The sequence below is a fragment of the Chlamydotis macqueenii genome, chromosome 4, assembly GCF_036417535.1.
Source record: "Chlamydotis macqueenii isolate bChlMac1 chromosome 4, bChlMac1.mat, whole genome shotgun sequence".
Classification (NCBI taxonomy): domain Eukaryota; kingdom Metazoa; phylum Chordata; class Aves; order Otidiformes; family Otididae; genus Chlamydotis; species Chlamydotis macqueenii.
In genome coordinates this window covers 5,879,497-5,897,824 of record NC_141559.1, presented here as the reverse complement: position 1 = coordinate 5,897,824, position 18,328 = coordinate 5,879,497, and the positions used below count along the sequence as shown (strand labels likewise).

At 51.8% G+C, this 18,328-nt stretch overlaps 2 protein-coding genes across 2 annotated transcripts; both read right to left on the bottom strand.

The window, feature by feature from the left end:
• Positions 1-1,526: 1,526 nt before the first annotated feature.
• Positions 1,527-17,374, bottom strand: LOC147600800 (olfactory receptor 14A16-like). Its single transcript, XM_086746608.1, has 3 exons — positions 16,382-17,374; positions 5,226-5,327; positions 1,527-1,583 (listed from the first exon to the last, which is right to left on the bottom strand). The coding sequence occupies exons 1-3, from the start codon at positions 17,372-17,374 to the stop codon at positions 1,527-1,529; spliced, it is 1,152 nt and encodes a 383-aa protein (XP_086602734.1).
• On the bottom strand, positions 6,477-7,443 carry LOC147600801 (olfactory receptor 14C36-like). The gene is given in 2 exon segments (XM_086747892.1): positions 6,477-6,959; positions 6,961-7,443. Coding segments are annotated over 2 exon segments (966 nt in total).
• Positions 17,375-18,328: the final 954 nt, after the last annotated feature.

The window sequence follows — 18,328 nt, the reverse complement described above, 5'->3', positions numbered from 1 at the left end:
AGAACTACCCTTGGAGAGACATTTCTTTCTGGTTTTTTTTCCCTGTCTCAACAGCCTAAGTTACACTTTCTTCCATTATTTCCTTGTCATGCTTTTACTACTGTGAAACAAAGCTCCACCATCTCTGAAACCACCCTTCAAGCACTCTCAGGCTACTCCTACTCTCAGCCTCTCCGTCTCTGGGCCAAAGATGCCCAGGTCCTTCTTCCTCTATTCACAGAACATATGCTTGAGGCTCTGAAGCCCATCTTGGCAGACCACCTCTGGGCACTCTCCAGCTCCTCCCAACTCCTCCAAAATGCGGAACTGCAGACAGGGACACACCTGTGTATGGAGTCACACCAGTGCTGGGTTGAAGGGGAAGGTAACTCAAGTGGTCTGATTTGACACATTCTTCCTAATGCAGCCCCAGCTGGCCTTGTTCATGGTGAGCAGGCACCACTGGCTTGTATGGCGTCCCTCGTAGTGCCTTCTCCTCAGAGTCACTTCTCAGCATGTCGGGTTACAGTTGGCCCAATAAATGGGGTTGTTCTCCCCTCTGGTGCAGGACTGGCCACTTCTTCTGGCAAACTTCAAGAGGTTTCTCTTGGCCAATTCCCCAAGTTACTCAAAGTTCTCCTGGACTTAAGCTCCATTTGGTCGGCTGTTAATGTCTGTGTGCTGATGGCTCACCCTGAATGAGGTGTGTCTGACACAATAACAGCAGGAGAAGTTTCAGGACACTATATAAAAAATAAAAGACGTACTAGTTTAATTTCTGTCCCAGCTATGAATTACTGTGACAACCATCTCGGCAACACCAAATGAGGATACAAAGCAAGCAAATCAAGCACCAGTGGAAACCGAGTCGATGAAAGTTGGTGTGCCAGGCAGTGTTCGTGGAAAAAGTTATACCTATATAGACAGACAGACAATATGACTCCCTCCAGGAGCTGGTCTTCAACCCTTCTGGCCAATGTTCTTCTGTCTTCTCTTGCTGACCCCTCAGCTCTCAGATACAAAAATAAGGCATATACAGCGTGAAAGCAAGGATGAATAACTGGGAGAAACAAACAGATATTATCCACGCATCCAGGAATGAAGTCAGGAAAGCTAATACCCAAATGGAATTGAATCTGGCCAGGGATGTCAAATCAAAGACAACAAGAATGGCCTCAACAAGTACATAGGTGAGAAAAGGAAGACTATGGAAAACGTGGGCCCCTTGCTCAACGATCAAGGGACTGGCTTACACAAGACATGGATAACATGGAGGTACTGAATGCTTTCTTCACCTCTGTCTTCACTAGCAAGACTGGCTTTCAGGAATCCCAGGTCCTAGAGACCAGTGGGAATGGCTGGAACAAGGGAAATATACTCTAGGTAAAAGAGTTAGGGGTCAGGGAACAGTGACTTTTTGATGTCATTTTGAGGACACTCTTGATAATCTTTGATCGATGATGGTGACTGGGAGAAGTGCCTGAAGACAGGAGGAAAGCAAATGTCAGTCCCATATTCAAGAGTGGCAAGAAGGAAGAACGAGGGAACTACAGGTCTGTCACCCTCAGTTTGATCCCCTGGAAGGTGATGGAGAAGCTAGAATCCTAGAAACCATTAACAGACACTTAAAAAACAATAAAGTGATCAGGAGTTGTCCGCGTGGCTTCACCAAGGGGAAATCATGCTTAAAAACTTGATAAACCTCTAGGATGAAGTGACTGACCCAGTAGATGAGGGGAGAGCAGTGGATATTGCCTGCCTGGCCTTCAGGAAGGCTTTCAACACTGTCTGCCCTAGGATCCTCATACAGAAGCTGTTGCTGTGTGGACTGGATGAGCAGACTGTGAGGTGGGACGTGAGGAAACTCATGAAGTGCAACAAGGGGAAGCACAAAGTCCTACCCCTGGAGAAGCACAGCCTCATGCACCAATGTTTGACGGGGACAACCAACTAGGAAGCAGCTTGGCGGGAAAGGCCTCAGGGGTCTCGCTGGGCACCAGGTTGAACATACGCCAGTAACATTGTGTGGATGGCCACACTCAGAGAGTGGTGGTCAGTGGCTCAATGTCCAGGTGGAGACTGGTGACGAGTGGCGTCCCTCAGGGGTCCGTATTAGGTCCAGCCCTGTTGAACATCTTTGTTGGCGACATGGACAGTGGAACAGAGTGCACCCTCAGCAAGTTCGCTGACGACACCAAGCTGTGTGGTGCCGTCGACACGCTGGAAGGGAGGGATGCCATCCAGAGGGACCTGGACAGGCTGGAGAGGTGGGCCCGTACCAACCTCATGAAGTTCAACCAGGCCAAGTGCAAGGTCCTGCATCTGGGTCATGGCAATCCCAGGCACAAATCCAGGCTGGGCGGGGAATGGATTGAGAGTAGCCCTGAAGAGAGAGACTTGGGGGTGCTGGTGGATGAGAAGCTCAACATGAGCCAGCAATGAGCCCTTGCGGCCCAGAAGGCCAACCGCATCCTGGACTGCATCAAGAGGAGTGTGGCCAGCAGGTCGAGGGAGGTGATTCTCCCCCTCTACTCTGCCCTGGTGAGACCCCACCTGGAGTACTGTGTCCAGTTCTGGAGCCCCCAACACAAGAAGGACATGGACCAGATAGGTGATCAGAACTTCATTCTGTAGGTATTTGGATTTTCTGTTTATACACAGAAAAATGAAACAAATATTGATCCAACCCACTTATTTTCACACACAGTACATGCCTCTCCAGCACTGCTGGTTTGCATGGGTACTCTGGACTGCCAGCTAGGAACTGATATTTCTGACAAAAGCATTGGTGCACACTCAAATGGAGTCCTCTGTGCAGTTTTGGAACTCACCGTTTTAAAAGAAAGTGAAGGTCCTTTAGTGTGCCCAGAAGTCGTCAACAAAGTTGGTGAAAGGGCTGGAAGGCATGTGCTATGAGGAGCGGCTGAGGACTCCGGACTTGTCTAGTTTTGGGAAAAGGAGACTGAGGAACAACCTGATTGCTCAGACTATCAGAGTGTGTCCGGAGGAGGGCGACCATGATGGTGAAAGGTCTCAATTGCAAGGTTTCTGCGGAGCAGCTGAGGTCACTTGGTTTGTTCAGCTTGGAGAAGAGAAGGCTGAGGGGTGACCTCATTGCAGCCTACAACTTCCTCAAGGCGGGCAGTGGTGGAGGAGGTGCTGATCTCCTCCCTCTGGTGCGCAGTAATAGGACAAGTGGAAATGAAATGAAGCTGCGTCAGGGGAAGTTCAGATCAGAAATAAGGAAAAGATTCTTCACTGAGAGGATGGCTGGCCACTCAAACAGGCTCCCCAGGAAACTGGTCACAGCACAAAGTCTGTCAGAGTTCTAGGAGCATCTGGATGATGCTCTTAGTCATATGGTTTGGGTTTAGGTAGTCCTGCGAGGAGCAGAGGAGCTGGACATAGTGATTCTGTGGGCTCCTTCCAACTGGAGATATTCTAGGATTCTGTCGTTCTAGAATCCTTGTCACATCTGACTGAACTGTTCTGTTCTGTTCTATTGTATTCTATTCCATTCCATTCCTTTCCATTCTAAACAAACCAGAACTCCTAGTGTAAAACAACCGCCAGGTCATGTGTCTGTGACTGGCAGGTTCTCAGGCACAAGTGACATCATAGTCAACACCACAGCCCTGTGTCTGCTGATGGCCAGTCACTCAAGCACACTGGAGACTAAAGTAAGCCCATGTTCCCCTCCATGGCCAAGTGCCTCCTACTGGCCTATGACCTTCTCAGAAACAATTGATGTCATAAAAATAAGCCAAAACCATCCGCCTTCTTGTGGCCTATCAACTGATGAAACAAAAGTAAAATCATTGTGATCTTCCAAGACATGTATCTTTCAACTTCTCCAGTAGACACAACCAAGCCATGTTCCTGCTGCTGACCTGTCCTGTACTCTAGTGGAAGGGACTTGCCAACTCATATTCAAGGCCTCTTCCTGGAAGGACTCACCAGGAACTTGGGCAGAGAGGATCTCACAATCAGTGTGGCAGCCAGGCACCTTCTGCCGGCCTGTCAGGTTGCTGACAGATGTGAGCTTAGAAGTACCTATCCCAGCCACGAGTCAAGGGCTGACCTATCAGCTCCTTCAGAAAGAAGTGACCTCACAGCCCCTTTCCCAGCCATGTTCCTGCTGCTGGCTTCTCAACTCCAAAGAGAGAAGTGACCTCACAGCCTCCCTCACAGCCATGTGCCTCCTGCTGGTCCATGAGATCCTGAGGCACAGCTGACCACACCACAGCACGCTCACCCATCTCCCCCTTGCGGCCTATGAGCTGATCAGATACAGGTCACCTCACATTCCTCTTCCAACACCATGACATTGCTCTTGGTCCTCACGATCCCTGCCCTGCCCCAAGGGACCACACAGCTGAAGGCAGGGTGAGGAGAGAGGATGATTATGAGCGCGTTAGAGCGTGGGAAAGAGGGTTTCAGCAGTTAGGGTAGGGCTGTGGGATTAGAGCTCACCTTTGAGAGTTAGGGATTAGGCAAAGGCTTAGGGGCAAGGTCTGGTGTTCTGCTGAGGGTGCCTGGTTAGTGTTTAAGGCGTGGGCTAGCTTTGTGGGCTAGGGTTTTGATTAGGGCTGGAGCCAGGGCTAAGATTAAGGCTAGAATTCAAATACCAGAGATAAAGGCTAGGGGCTAGGGTGAGCAGTAGGGTAAGAGTGCGGGTAAGGGATTGTGGGTTTGAGATTTGGCTTAGGTGTAAGGTTTGAGGTTAGGGACAGCTTAACCTCAGTTAGGTCAGTACTGGTGGATTGCTGTCAGGGTGAGGAGTGGCCTTTAGGAACAGGTTAGGGCTTAAGGTTCCTGGTTAGAGATAGTGTCAGGGATTCACATGAATGTTTCACAGTCGGTCTTTTCACAGCAACATCACTATAACCCATTTGTCCTCCTCAAAATATTTTTTAATCTTTTGGCCAAGTCTCTCTTCCCTCCCCCAGAGCTCTCATCTCTCTTGCCTAGCCTTCTCCTAACCTCCCCCAGTGTGTCATCTTATTGGGGGCAGCTTGCTGACGACCTTCATGACCGCACAGTATCTCTCCCTGCTGCTGACCAGTCAGAAGTGACCTCACAGCCAGCGGCTGAGGGGAAACGTTGTGCTGCTGTGCTTGAAATTACAGCCTCTTCATGGCCCACCCAGCAGCGCTGGAGGAAGGTGATGCCCTGCACCATCACAGAGGTACCCTGCCTGCTACCCAGCTCATGCACCAGAAGGGTTCCTGGGCTCCCTTTCCCACACGGGTGCTCCAGTCAGCACAGGGTATCTTGGATGCAGTGGCCACCTCTGTGTAACCAACTGAATCTAGTCCAGAATGGGAGTTTTTGAAAAACATTGAAAGCTATGCAGAGAAAGCACTCTGAAACCGCTTCTTTTCTGGCAGTATTAGGCTTTTAATGATTTTTTAATGAAATTTTGCTGATCACGGAGGGATTCTGCTAGTATCTGGCTCCTTGGAGGACTGTCTGCTACTGACAGCATTTACTTTTGATCATCCAACCAGCTTCCTACCAGCCACATCATCCACCTCTTCAGGCCACATGTTAACAATCTGCTCTAAGGAGACTACGGGAGATCACTTTCAAGGACTTGGAAAAGTTCAGGTACACAACACGCCCTTCTCCCCCTACCACATGGATTCAGCAATCTCTTTCTTGCCCTTCAGATGCCACCAGCACCCTTCTGCCCCTTCCCATACCACAAGCCTTCTCCATATCACACATTTCCAGAGGAGAGCACACGAGGCAGTGCACATCAGTCCAGGTCCACGGGGCCTGTTCAGGAGAGAACCAGAAGTGATTTCTCCCAGCAGGCCCATGAATCCAATGGGTTCTCGGTGTGGCGCAGAGCTTTCCTGAGCATTTTCCTCAGGGTTCCCCTTCCCCCCAGACTTTCTAGTCTAAAGGCTGTAGATGAAGGGGTTGACAAGGGGTGTGAGGAACGTGTAGAGAAAGGACTTTGTCAAATGATCACAGGAAGACTTGTCTGGGCATCACACACCCAAGGTACGGGCGTCATGAAAAACAGTGGCACAAGTGAGGTGAGAGGAGCATGTGGAAAAGGTCTCTACCTGCCTGCACACGCTAGATGGGAGATCTGCTCCAGGGTGGCAGCTCTGATGCACACAGGATGGCCACGTGAACAGAAAGGGGGGGATGGGATCTAAAAAGCAGGTTATGAACGGGAAGAGCATGGGTGTCACGGTGTCACCGTGTGAGAGCTCCAGCAATGGGGTGAATTCACAGAAGAAGTGGTCAGCTCTGCCTGGGCCACAGAAATATATCTGGGACATGACTGCAATGATTAATGCTGATGGCAGAAATCCTCCTAGGGAAGGTGCAGTTGTCCTCTGAAGACAGATGTCGCAGTTCATGAGACTTGTAAACAGCAGAGGGTGGCACACAGCCCAGTACAGATCATAGGGTGTGGTCCCACTCAGCAAGAATGACAACTACAAAACCTATAAAGGCTGGGGCAGTAAGGAGTTCCACTATGAGTCATACATTGAAGAAGATGGACACAGGATCGCTTCTGGAAAACATTCAGTCATCATTTTCCATGCTGCTTCCTTGAGCTCCTGGTTCCTCATGCTGTAGATGAGGGGGTTCAGTGCTGGAGGCACCAATGAGTACGAAGCAGCAACCAGTAAATTCAAAGATGAGGAGGAGATGGAGGGGGGCTTCAGGTAGGCAAACATGGCAGTGCTGAGAAAAAGGGAAACCACGGCCAGGTGAGGGAGGCACGTGGAAAAGGCTTTGTGCCGTCCCTGCTCAGAGGGGATCCTCAGCACAGCCCTGAAGATCTGCACATAGGACACCACAATGAACACAAAACAGCCAAAAAAGACAAAAGCACTAAATGCAAGAAGTTGAAATTCCCTGAGGTAGGTTTCTGAGCAGGAGAGCTTGAGGATCTGGGGGATTTCACAGAAGAACTGGTCCACAGCATTGCCCTGGCAGAGTGGCAGTGAAAAATGTATTGGCAGTGTGCAGCAGAGCATAGAGAAACCCACTGCCCCAGGCAGCTGCTGCCATGTGGACACAAGCTCTGCTGCCCAGGAGGGTCCCGTAGTGCAGGGGTCTGCAGATGGCAACATAGCGGTCATAGGCCATGACGGTGAGAAGATAATACTCAGCTGAGATAAAAAAGAGAAAGAAAAAGAGCTGGGCCAAACATCCTTGGTAGGAGATGGCACTGGTGTCCCAGAGGGAATTGGCCATGGCATTGGGAACAGTGGTGGAGATGCAGCCCAGGTCAAGGACAGAGAGGTTGAGGAGGAAGAAGTACATGGGAGTGTGGAGGCGGTGGTCGCAGGCTATGGCAGTGATGATGAGGCCGTTGGCCAGGAGGGCAGCCAGGTAGATGCCCAGGAAGAGCGAGAAGTGCAAGAACTGCAGCTCCCATGTGTCTGCGAATGCCAGGAGGAGGAACTCAGTGATGGAGCTGCTGTTGGACATTTTCTGTTTCTGGGCATGGGGACCTGTCCAAGGAGAAAAGGCAATGAGATAAGGCAGCGTCGTCTAAGCAAAACCTACTCCAGTTCCCATGGAACCACCCCAGACTTCCTTGCCCCTTTCAGGGAGACGTTTCTCATGTTCCTTGTATGAGCTCCACATGATGCTGGCGGAGGTGCCACTGGGAGCAGGGAGCACTGCTGTGACGTCTTGAAGGGCAAGTCCTGCCCTACAGAAATAGATAAATAGGAACACAGAGTCATCTCAGATTAAAGTCTCAGGAATTTCGCCGATGACACCAAGTTGTGTGGTGCCGTTGACACGCTGGAAGGGAGGGATGCCATCCAGAGGGACCTTGACAGGCTGGAGAGGTGGGCCCGTACCAACCTCATGAAGTTCAACCAGGCCAAGTGCAAGGTCCTGCACCTGGGTCATGGCAATCCCAGGCACAAATACAGGCTGGGCGGAGAATGGATTGAGAGCAGCCCTGAGGAGAAGGACTTGGGAGTGCTGGTGGACAAGAAGCTCAACATGAGCCGGCAATGCGCCCTTGCAGCCCAGAAGGCCAACCGCATCCTGGGCTGCATCAAGAGGAGTGTGGCCAGCAGGTCGAGGGAGGTGATTCTCGCCCTCTACTCTGCCCTGGTGAGACCCCACCTGGAGTACTGTGTCCAGTTCTGGAGCCCCCAACACAAGAAGGACATGGACCAGTTGGAGAAGGTCCAGAGGAGGGCCACGGAGATGATAAAAGGGCTGGAGCACCTCTCTTATGAGGCCAGGCTGAGAGTGTTGGGGCTGTTCAGCCTGGAGAAGAGGAGGCTCCGGGGAGACCTGATAGCGGTCTTCCAGTTCCTCAAGGGGGCCTACAAGAAAGATGGGGAAAGGCTGTTTAGTAGGGCCTGTTGTGATAGGACGAGGGGTAATGGTTTTAAAATAGAGGGGGGTAGATTTAGATTAGAAATTAGGAAAAAATTTTTTATGATGCGCATTATAGAACACCGGAACAGGTTGCCCAGAAATGTGGTGGAAGCCTCATCCCTGGAAACATTCAAGGCCAGGCTGGATGAGGCTCTGAGCAACCTGATCTAGTTGGGGATGTCCCTGCTCCTTGCAGGGGGGTTGGACTAGATGACCTTTGAAGGTCCCTTCCAACCCTAACCATTCTATGATTCTATGATTCTATGAAATCTACTTTTGATACCAATGAGCTTTGCAACCTTGCTGCTCCCAATTTGCTTCACAGCAAAGTGACTCTGCAGGGCAAGAGAATTCCCTGCGGCTTAGCACAGAGTGAGCGGAGCTGGTCTGTCTCTCCATCCTGGATACCCTGGACTTGCAGCTTTCTGAGACTGAAGGTGATCACACTGCTGTGTTTCTGTGAAAAGCCAGCAGACACTGCTGAGAGCAAAGGGATCCACTGCAGACCACAGAATGTCTCACCCTTACTCAAGGTCTCAGCACCTCGCTTCTAGCCCACAGCACTCACGGCTCATTTCACCAACACAAAAGCAGGGTTTTGGCCTTAGCATCTCTCTGCTGAACCATGGGGTGTGCAGGTAACACAAAGATGTTATGGGAGATGTTTTCATCCTGAAAGGAAACTCACAGCCTGGAAGGATACTGGAAGAAGTTACAGTAAGAGTTTTAAAAATGGTATCTCACTGAGGGAAAACCAGCTCCTGCCCCAGCCCCACAGCCTGCATTGCCCACAGCCCCACAGCTGAAAGCTGGGACACTTGTTCCCACGGACACAGCTGCAGGAAAGGACCCACAAGATCAGGGGGTGACTCTGCAGCTGGAACTCCCCTCCCCAGACAGCCTGACAGCAAGAACAAGATCCCAGCAGCAACACCACAGAGAGGTGGAGGCACAAGGGCAAATACAGCCAGGGTGCGGCTGAGAGAGGACAGGGCAGAGGCAGGCGGGCACTGGGGACAGCGTCCCCCTCCCCCAGCTGTGCGTGCCCCCTCCCCGACACCACCATTGCCGGGCAGCTGCTCTCAGCCCCTGTGCTCTGCAGAGGGCAGTGGGCACGTGGCTGGAGAGCTGCAGCACGGCTCTGCTGGAGCTCTGGCTGCAGAGGAGGGGGTTCATGGCTGGGACCCCGCAGCCCTGAGGGCAGAGGCTTGGGTGGGTGGGAGAGGAGGCCAGAGGGCTTGCTCAGAGCAAGGGGTCTGCACTGAAGGGGATGCTACAGAGATTTCTGAATTCTCCCTCCCACAACATTTCTGGGTTTAGTTTCCTCTCATTCCTTGATCGTAACTGTGATGCCTGGGGATTTTCCTCCTGGGAGGAGTTTCCCTGTCTGATCTCTTTTCCCTGTCAGCACTCACAGACCCCATCCCACCCTCTGTGCACTCTCCCTGGCCCTACACACACCTGCCTGTTTGCAGAGCACTGGCTGGGTGCCTGTTCCTGTTTGGAGGTTCCAAAGGCCAGGGCAGGACAACGCTGCTGGGTGCAGCACGGGTGATGCTGGTGCTGTCCCTGGGCAGAGAAGTGGCTGAAGGCACTTGAGGAGGCGCTTAGCAGACCAACTGACCACTCACACTTACAGCTGAGGAGTCTCAAGGACTTGTCCAAGTTTGACAGCTCCTTTTTTGATTTCTCTTTCCCTCCCCACCTTCATTAGACCCCTACCCTCAGAGTAGGAAAACAAAAACAGAGACTCAGGAAAGCGCTTTATCTCTATAGCAAACCCTGCCTTGACCTTCCTCTTGACACATACCCTTGGAAGTTTCCCAGTTGGTGACGTGGAGCTGTGAGCAGCCCTGACCCACACAGCACCCTCTCGACAGCAGAAGGACCCTGCTCAGCCACAAGTTGTTCCTCCCACCCACAGCCTCTCCCCAAACACCATGGGGAGCTCCCCGGGCAGGCTGAGTGCTGAGGCCGGCAGAGGCAGAGTCCCTGCCCCAGCACACAGCCCCTGGGGCGCAGGGACCCTGCTCTGAAGGACAGCCCTGGGCACCCCTGGCTGCACACACACATTCACACCCTGCAGCCGTCCCTGGGAGAAGGCAGCCGTCGTGCCCTGTCCCTCTGGCCGTGCAGCTGAGAAGCCCTCGTGTAGAACACATCCTGCTCCTCTACTGTGAAAGTCCTCCTGACCGGGGGAATGTGACAGCTTTTGGAGGTCTTTCCACAAACTACAGACACATTGACCTTCACGCAAGTACTTACCACGTAAAGGGCTGTGAATTTTTCTCTCCTGTTGAGTTCTCAACTCTTCTCCCACCCCAGGCTGCCTTTCATCTCTCTGTGCCTCGCTCCTCTCCCCTCAGCTCCTGCAGGCAGAGCCCTCAGCCCTGCTGCGCTTGGCAGAGGAGCTGCTCCTGGGCAGAGCTGTCTCTCTGCAGCGCTGCCCTGTTACCAGCAGCTCCCTCCATCCCAGGAGCCCGGCCCAGCTCAGCAGCAGAGGCCCAGCCCAAGGCAGCACTTTCTCTGTCCCCTCGGGGCTCCCTCCAGCTGTCCCTGGGGCTGCAGGGAACCTGCTGGGAAACAGCCTGGAGCCAGCACTGATGGTCCCTCAGCCGGGGAGAGAGGCTTCTTTCCAGAAGCACAATTTCTCCCCTCAAAGTTACATCTAATTTTTTTTTTTTTTTAAATTGGACAGGACTCCCAGACAGAGACAGGCAGGGATCTCCTTTACCCCTCCTGAGAGAAGGGGTTCAGCTGAGGCAATGAAGGCCTCTCATCCTGCGTTTCTGTTCCCAGCATTTGAAGGAGACTCAGCTCCCTCCCATGCACACCACAAACCTACTTCGGCCACTGATCAGGTGTGCACGGAATGGACACCTGCACGTGAGCGTCTTCTCTCAACTCCCACGCTCACTAGTGGAGATGGAGGGCAGGAGCGAGGTGTTCAGGTGCAAATACCTGGCCACAGGGGAGCTGCCGGAGGTGGTGAAGGTACCTGCAGGTAACTGCAAGCTCTGATGGAGAAGTTCGCAGAGACAGGGCAACATGTCAGAGATCATCTGTTCTCCAAAGACAGCATCCTCTAGGCACAGCAATGGTTCACATCAAAACTCAGTTGACACTCAAAGTGGCATTCAGAGGCACCAACGTGAGCTGCTGCTACTTCAGGAACAGTTAGAAAGGAACCAGAAGTCTTGTGGGATGACTGCTAAATTTGGAAAGAGTCGGTGTAGGGAGAATTGCAGAATCATAGAATGGTTAGGGTTGGAAGGGACTTTTAAAGATCATCCCGTCCAACTCCCCTGCAAGGACCAGGGACATCTCCACCCTTATCAGGTTGCTCAGAGCCCCGTCCAACCTGACCTTGAATGTTTCCAGGGCATCCACCACCTCTCTGGGCAACCTGTGCCAGTGTTCTACCACCCTCAGTGTAAAAAAAACTTTTCTAATGTATAATCTGAATCTGCCTCTTTCTATGTTCAAACTATTACCTCTCATCCTATCACAGCAGACCCTACTGAAGAGTTTCTCCCCATCTTTCCTGTAGGCCCCCTTTAGGAACTGGAAGGCTTCTATAAGGTCTCCCCAGGGATTTCTCTTCTCCAGGCTGAACAGCCCCAACTCTCTCAGCCTGCCCTCACAGGAGAGGTGCTCCAGCCCTCTGATCATCTTTGTGGTCTCCTCTGGACACACTCCAACAGGTCCATGTGCTTCTGATGCTGGGGTCTCCAGAACTGGATGCAGTACTCCAGGTGGGTCTCATGAGAGCAGAGTAGAGGTAGATCGGAGATAATCTATGTCTTTGCCTCAGTTGCCCCCAGCAACATCTCCCAGACTTTTGTGCTTTGAGGCAGGATTCTGGATGAGAACAACCAAGGGTGGATGGGGATCAAGGCAGGGGTTACTTGAGAAAACTACACCCTTACCAGTCCTTGAGACCAGGAGATTTGCAGACAAGGGTGCTGATAAAGTGTTTTTTCCTCAGGAGATCCTGGTCCGTTACGATCCCACTTAGGAAGGTGATCAAACTCCATGAGGTATCATTTCAACTGCTGTTCGTTAGGTCTAGCACTATAAGAGGAGTATCACAGAGGCAATCTTGTCTCCCTTGAGAAGGTGAGAACCCCAGGTGGTGAAACATTGAACGGGCTTCCGATCCAAACACTGCACAGCCTGTAGACCCCATCCATAGAACACTGCCTTCTGTTTTGGCCAGTCAAGCTACTACAGGATTTTCTCGCTAGGAAACAACTCCATTCATCTTCTCTACAGTCAAACTGAAATGATGTTTTCATGAGATCTTTCTGCTGCACTGTGCGATACAGGCAAAGCCACGCAGCAGACGTAATGTCCAGTACAAAGCAGGACCAGCCTGCAGACTCTGTGTGACACTGCTGCTGAGGCTGTCCTGTGGCCAAAGGATCCATGCAGCACAGCACAGGTTTCAAGGCCGTGGTGTACGTGCAGCACAGTGCAGTCCAGCGCTAACTGCTTGATGTACCATGGTCTTCTGGTAGGGATCAGTTTCCCTGTGAGAAGATTGTGTTCTTCTGTGGTGCCACAGCTGAGTTGCTGTGCCCCAAATGTGCACTGTTAGGAGGACCCCCATGTCTTGTCACAGCAATGTGACATTTTTGGATTGAATTAGATGTGGTAAGACACCTTGCTCAACTGGGGTGCTGCGATGGAGGGACACAAGCTCTGCCAGAGGGAATGGCAGGGAGGATGAGGATGAGGAGGATGACCAATGTGTGAAGGAGCAGCTTCTCTATGAGCTGGGCAAGAGGTTGAGTTAGCTTGTGTGAGTGAGGATGGGAGAAGAAGTCAGTACGGTGACATTGTCTTGGCAGATCTAAACTACGTGATCGAGCAGAGTAGGCAGAAAAAGTCTTCTGTCAGCAACCTGAGGAAGTCTCCAGCTTAACGAGCTGGTTCCCATGGGGGACGGTAAGTGCCCTGGCATTCACTGGCCAGGCAAACAACACGGTGCCAACAATCTGGAGGTTCTTGGGATGACTTCTTAGCACAGCTGCCAGGTGGGACAACAAGGGTGATGCTCACCTGGACCTGATGCTGACCAAGAACAAAGAGCTGGCCATGGCTATGACAATCTGTGTCAGCCTTGGCTGTCATCACCATGAAATAGCAGGGTCCCAAGCACAAAGGGCAGTGAGCAAGGCCAGCAGCAGAGCACGGGCCCGTGGACTGCGGAGCAGGAGTCTGTGCTGTCCTTGGGAGACTGATACAAGCGGTGCCTTGGGGAGCAGCTCTGAAGGGTGGAGGAGCTCAGGCAATCCGGTAGGCCTTACAGGACAGCCTCCTCCAAGGACAAGAGTGATCTCTCCAAATAACCTTGGAAAGAAGCAAGCATCTCAGGAGGCTGCTTGTCTGAACTGCCTGAGCTCCAGGACAGAAAGGCAGCACGCAGGAGGTGGAAGCAGGGGAAGCTGCAAAGGAGGAATTTAGATTTCACGAGAGCTCCCATAGTCTTGATAGTTGCGGAGAAGGGGAACAGAAGCAAAATGAGCTGATCCAGGCTTAGAGGGTCATGCCGAACGAGTCACACTCTGCCTGGAGGCCTGTAACAAGTGTGCACTGCAGACATTTGCATCTTGACTGCATGCCTCAGGCTAGGAGATGGGGAATGTCCCTGGCTGTACCAGTCCATCCACATCTCTCGAGATGTTGAGTCTAGATGGTGCAGAGGGCCACAAAGATGATCAGTGGGCTGGAGCACCTTTCCTATGAGGACAGGCTGAGAGAGTTGGCACTGTTCAGCCTGAGAAGAGGAGGCTCAAGGGAGACCTTATAGGGGCCTTCTGGTACCCCAAGGGGGTCTACAGTAGAGATAGGGAGGAACTCTTCAGTAGGCCTGTTGAGGAAGAATGAGGGGTAATGATTTTAAAATAGAAAAAGGTAGATTGAGATTAGACACCAGGAAAATTTTTTTTACAGTGGAGGTGGTGGCACACAGGAACAGGTTGCTCAGAGAGGTGGTGGATGTCCCATCCCTGGAAACACTCAAGGCCAGGTTGGACGGGGCTCTGAGCAACCTGATCCGGTTGAAGATGTTCCTGCTCACTGCAGGGGGTTGGACTAGATGACTTTTAAAGGTCACTTCAAACCCAAACCATTCTATGGTCTATGATCTCGAGAGGTACCTCTCAAACTGAACTGTTCTGTGAGCATAAAGGAGAAAAGTAAGGCAGAAAGATGTGAATTACACACAGCCCACAGAAATACAGAGTGGATGCTGTGGAGAGGACTCATGGTGGATCAGAGGAGGAGTGTGAGGAAGAAGGAGGGGCAGGGTTGGACTGTCGTACACTGATGGAACCTTTCAATTTCCCACCCCCCTGTGCCTGTCAGGGTTGAAGTGTGTAGAAGAATTGGGAATGAAGGAGCAATGTGAGCCTGGGAAAAAGGAGTCTGGTGGGGGAAAGACTTTGATATTTTTGTTGTAGTTTCTCACTATCCACATCTGTTAATTAACAATAAATTAAATTGATCTCTCCATTACCACTGACAATAATTAGTAAACGATTAGCCTGTCTTTATCTTGACCCATGAGCTATTCTGTCTTTTTTTTTTTTAATTATTTTTGTCCTGTTGAGTCAGGTCAGTGGGTGAGCAGCTGAGTTGGTGTCCTGCTGCTGGTCAAGGTTAACCCACCACAGGACCACATCAGGACTGCTGTGTCCAGTATGGAGCTCACCAGCACAAGAAAGGCCCTGACAGACTGGAGCGAGTCCTGCAGAGGCCAGAAGCTTGGGGCCTGGAGCATGTTATGGTCAAGGAGAGGCTGAGTGAGCTGTGTTTTTTGAGATCCCTCAGAGCCAAAAACTGGAGCAAGGACCCAGGCCAGTTGGTGGGATCTCCATCAATGGAGATTTTCAGTAGTTGTCAAGACAAGGCCATGAGCACCTGATCTAGCTGGAGCTGTCTGAGAAAGGGCTTGGCTGACAGACCAGCTGTGGCAAGAGCTGTGGTACTGGGTGTGTAATGACTTCCAACAGGAAAATAGTTTCCTTTTTATTAGTAATGCTGGTGGAGTTGGGCATCACTGAGCCCTGGAGGAAGAAGGAGGTGATCATGCATCAGAGGGTCCTTCTCAGGGCTGGGGTCTCTGGGCAGAAGTGGAACTGGCCAGTGTGTGGGACTGGTCTGGGACAATTTTTTCTGAGTCAGCTTCTTGGGATGTCAATGGAACATGGCACAGACCCTTAATCCCAACTGCATCGTTTGCCCTCTTCTCTGCCCCCACTATCTCCACTAACCAGGACAAATTCCTGGCCCTGGGGCTCCTCAAACAGCTCCCAACATCTCTTCACTTCCCTCCCTTGCCTGCTGAGTCCCCACTGACTCCTATGGCATTGCAGCATCCTCTTTGTGGATACCTTGATTCAATGCTTCGCTTTGGAACAACTTAATCTTTTGAGTTTCCATTCACTCCCACCCCAGGGTACATGGTGAGTCTGCATCCTGTCCTGACATCTTCATATTAATTTCCAGAGAAATTGTACATCCATCAGTGCGGTCATACATGAAGGAGGCTGAGGAGGCAATGGGCAGCCCATGCACCATCTCCACTGCCATTGGACTCCAAGAAGAGAGCCTTTAAAACAATAACTTCTGGTGCAATTAAACCCAATTAAATTGTGAGCTTAAGACAAAACATCAGGAGAATGCAAGGAGAAAAGGCACTTCAAAAGACCAATTCCTTGGAAAATTTTTCTGCAGCAATCTTGGAGGAAGAGCCCAGCCTTCAGACAATGCACACAGGAAATGTCCTTTTATTGAACAGGCTGCTAGTGGACGGGTCACATCAGGCACAGTGTGGTGCACGCACTCAGACACAACAGGATCAAGTCTCAAGACAAGTAGTAGAAACTGAGAAAATTTTATATAAGTAGAATTATCTGGGAGAAAAAGAACCTCAATTTCTCACCTAACATATACTTTGGGAAACATGCTGAGGAGGGGAGTTAGGCTGTTTGCAGTGCATCTGTGTCCCTTGAACCACTTTCCATAGGGCATTCTTCAGCTCCTGGTTCCGCATGCTGTAGAGGAGGGGGTTCACTGCTGGAGGCACCACCGAGTACAGAAATGACACCGCCAGGTTCAGAAAAGGGGAGGAGATGGAGGGGGGCTTGAAGTAGGCAACCATGCCAGTGCTGATAAAGAGGGAGACCACAGCCAGATGAGGGAGGCACGTGGAAAAGGCTTTGTGCCGTCCCTGCTCAGAGGGGATCCTCAGCACAGCCCTGAAGATCTGCACATAGGACACAACAATGAACACAAAACAGCCAAATGCAACACAGGCACTGACCACAAGAAGCCCAACTTCCCTGAGGTAGGAGTCTGAGCAGGAGAGCTTGAGGATCTGGGGGATTTCACAGAAGAACTGGTCCACAGCATTGCCCTGGCAGAGTGGCAGTGAAAATGTATTGGCAGTGTGCAGCAGAGCATTGAGAAACCCACTGCCCCAGGCAGCTGCTGCCATGTGGACGCAAGCTCTGCTGCCCAGGAGGGTCCCATAGTGGAGGGGTTTGCAGATGGCAATGTAGCGGTCATAGGCCATGACGGTGAGAAGACAGTACTCAGCTGAGATAAAAAAGAGAAAGAAAAAGAGCTGGGCCAAACATCCTTGGTAGGAGATGGCCCTGGTGTCCCAGAGGGAATTGGCCATGGTTTTGGGAACAGTGGTGGAGATGCAGCCCAGGTCAAGGACAGAGAGGTTGAGGAGGAAGAAGTACATGGGAGTGTGGAGGCGGTGGTCGCAGGCTATGGCAGTGATGATGAGGCCGTTGGCCAGGAGGGGAGCCAGGTAGATGCCCAGGAAGAGCCAGAAGTGCAAGAGCTGCAGCTCCCGTGTGTCTGCGAATGCCAGGAGGAGGAACTCAGTGATGGAGCTGCTGTTGGACATTTCCTTCCTTTGGGCACTGGGTGCTGTCCAAGGAGAAAAATTCAGAGAAGTGTTAGGACAGAAAACTCTGAGTAAAACCTCTTCCATCTCCCCTAGAACCTCCCACTCCCCCAGCCTCTGTCCTTCCAGAAAGACCTTCGTGCAGCTCCCTGGCTGAGCTCTGGGTTCTGCTGGCTGAGGGTGCAATGGGGAGCAGATGATGATGCCGTGGGCTCCTGAGGAGTCAGTGCTGCTGTGCACCAACAGGCAGGTAGGAACCAGGAGTGATCTCTGTTTAAATCCCCTCATGAAATCAACGACATTTCAGCATTGTCCCTCCCAACTCACCCGGCTGCAGAGCAGAGCTGTGGGGGGTTGGTTGTGTTTGTTTTACTTTTTGAAGGCAGACAGCCTTGAATTTTCTGTTCTGCTACAAGTGCTGCATTGGGAGAGCTGGGCTGCAAACAGGCAGACCCTTAGTGCAGAGTGAGTCCATTAAACTTGATCCCAGCTGCCCTGGGCTTGCACCTCTTTAATCTGGAGGACGATCACACCCCGCTGTTCCCTTGAAAAGAAAATTGGAGACTGCTGAGAGCAGAGGAATCCAGTTTAAAACTCCCCTCCCCAGTAAAACTCCCCTCAGTAAAGATCTGTGAGCTTTCTGATCCCTTGAAGATGGGGTGTCTGGCAAAAAGAGCCAGCTTCATCCCCACCCTCTGGACTGCATTGCCCAGAGACCCACAGGCCAGAAGAGGGCTTGGGCACCTTGCTGCCATGGACACATCTGCACGGCAAGGCCTGCAGGGACAGTGGCTGAGCTGCTGCTGAACCCCCATCCCCAGAGAGCCTGAAAACAAGAGCAGCAGCAGCAGGGGCAGGTGGAGAAAGAAGGAGAAATGCCCCAGTGCTTCTGCCCAGGGCAGCAAGGCCATGGAGGGGCTGAGGGGCACTCAGGAGTCTCCTGTGCTGGAGCTCTGGCTGCAGCGGCTACAACTCACAGAGCCCATCCCACCCACCGTGTGCTCACCCCTGTCATCAGGAAACCTCCTGGCAGCAGGACCC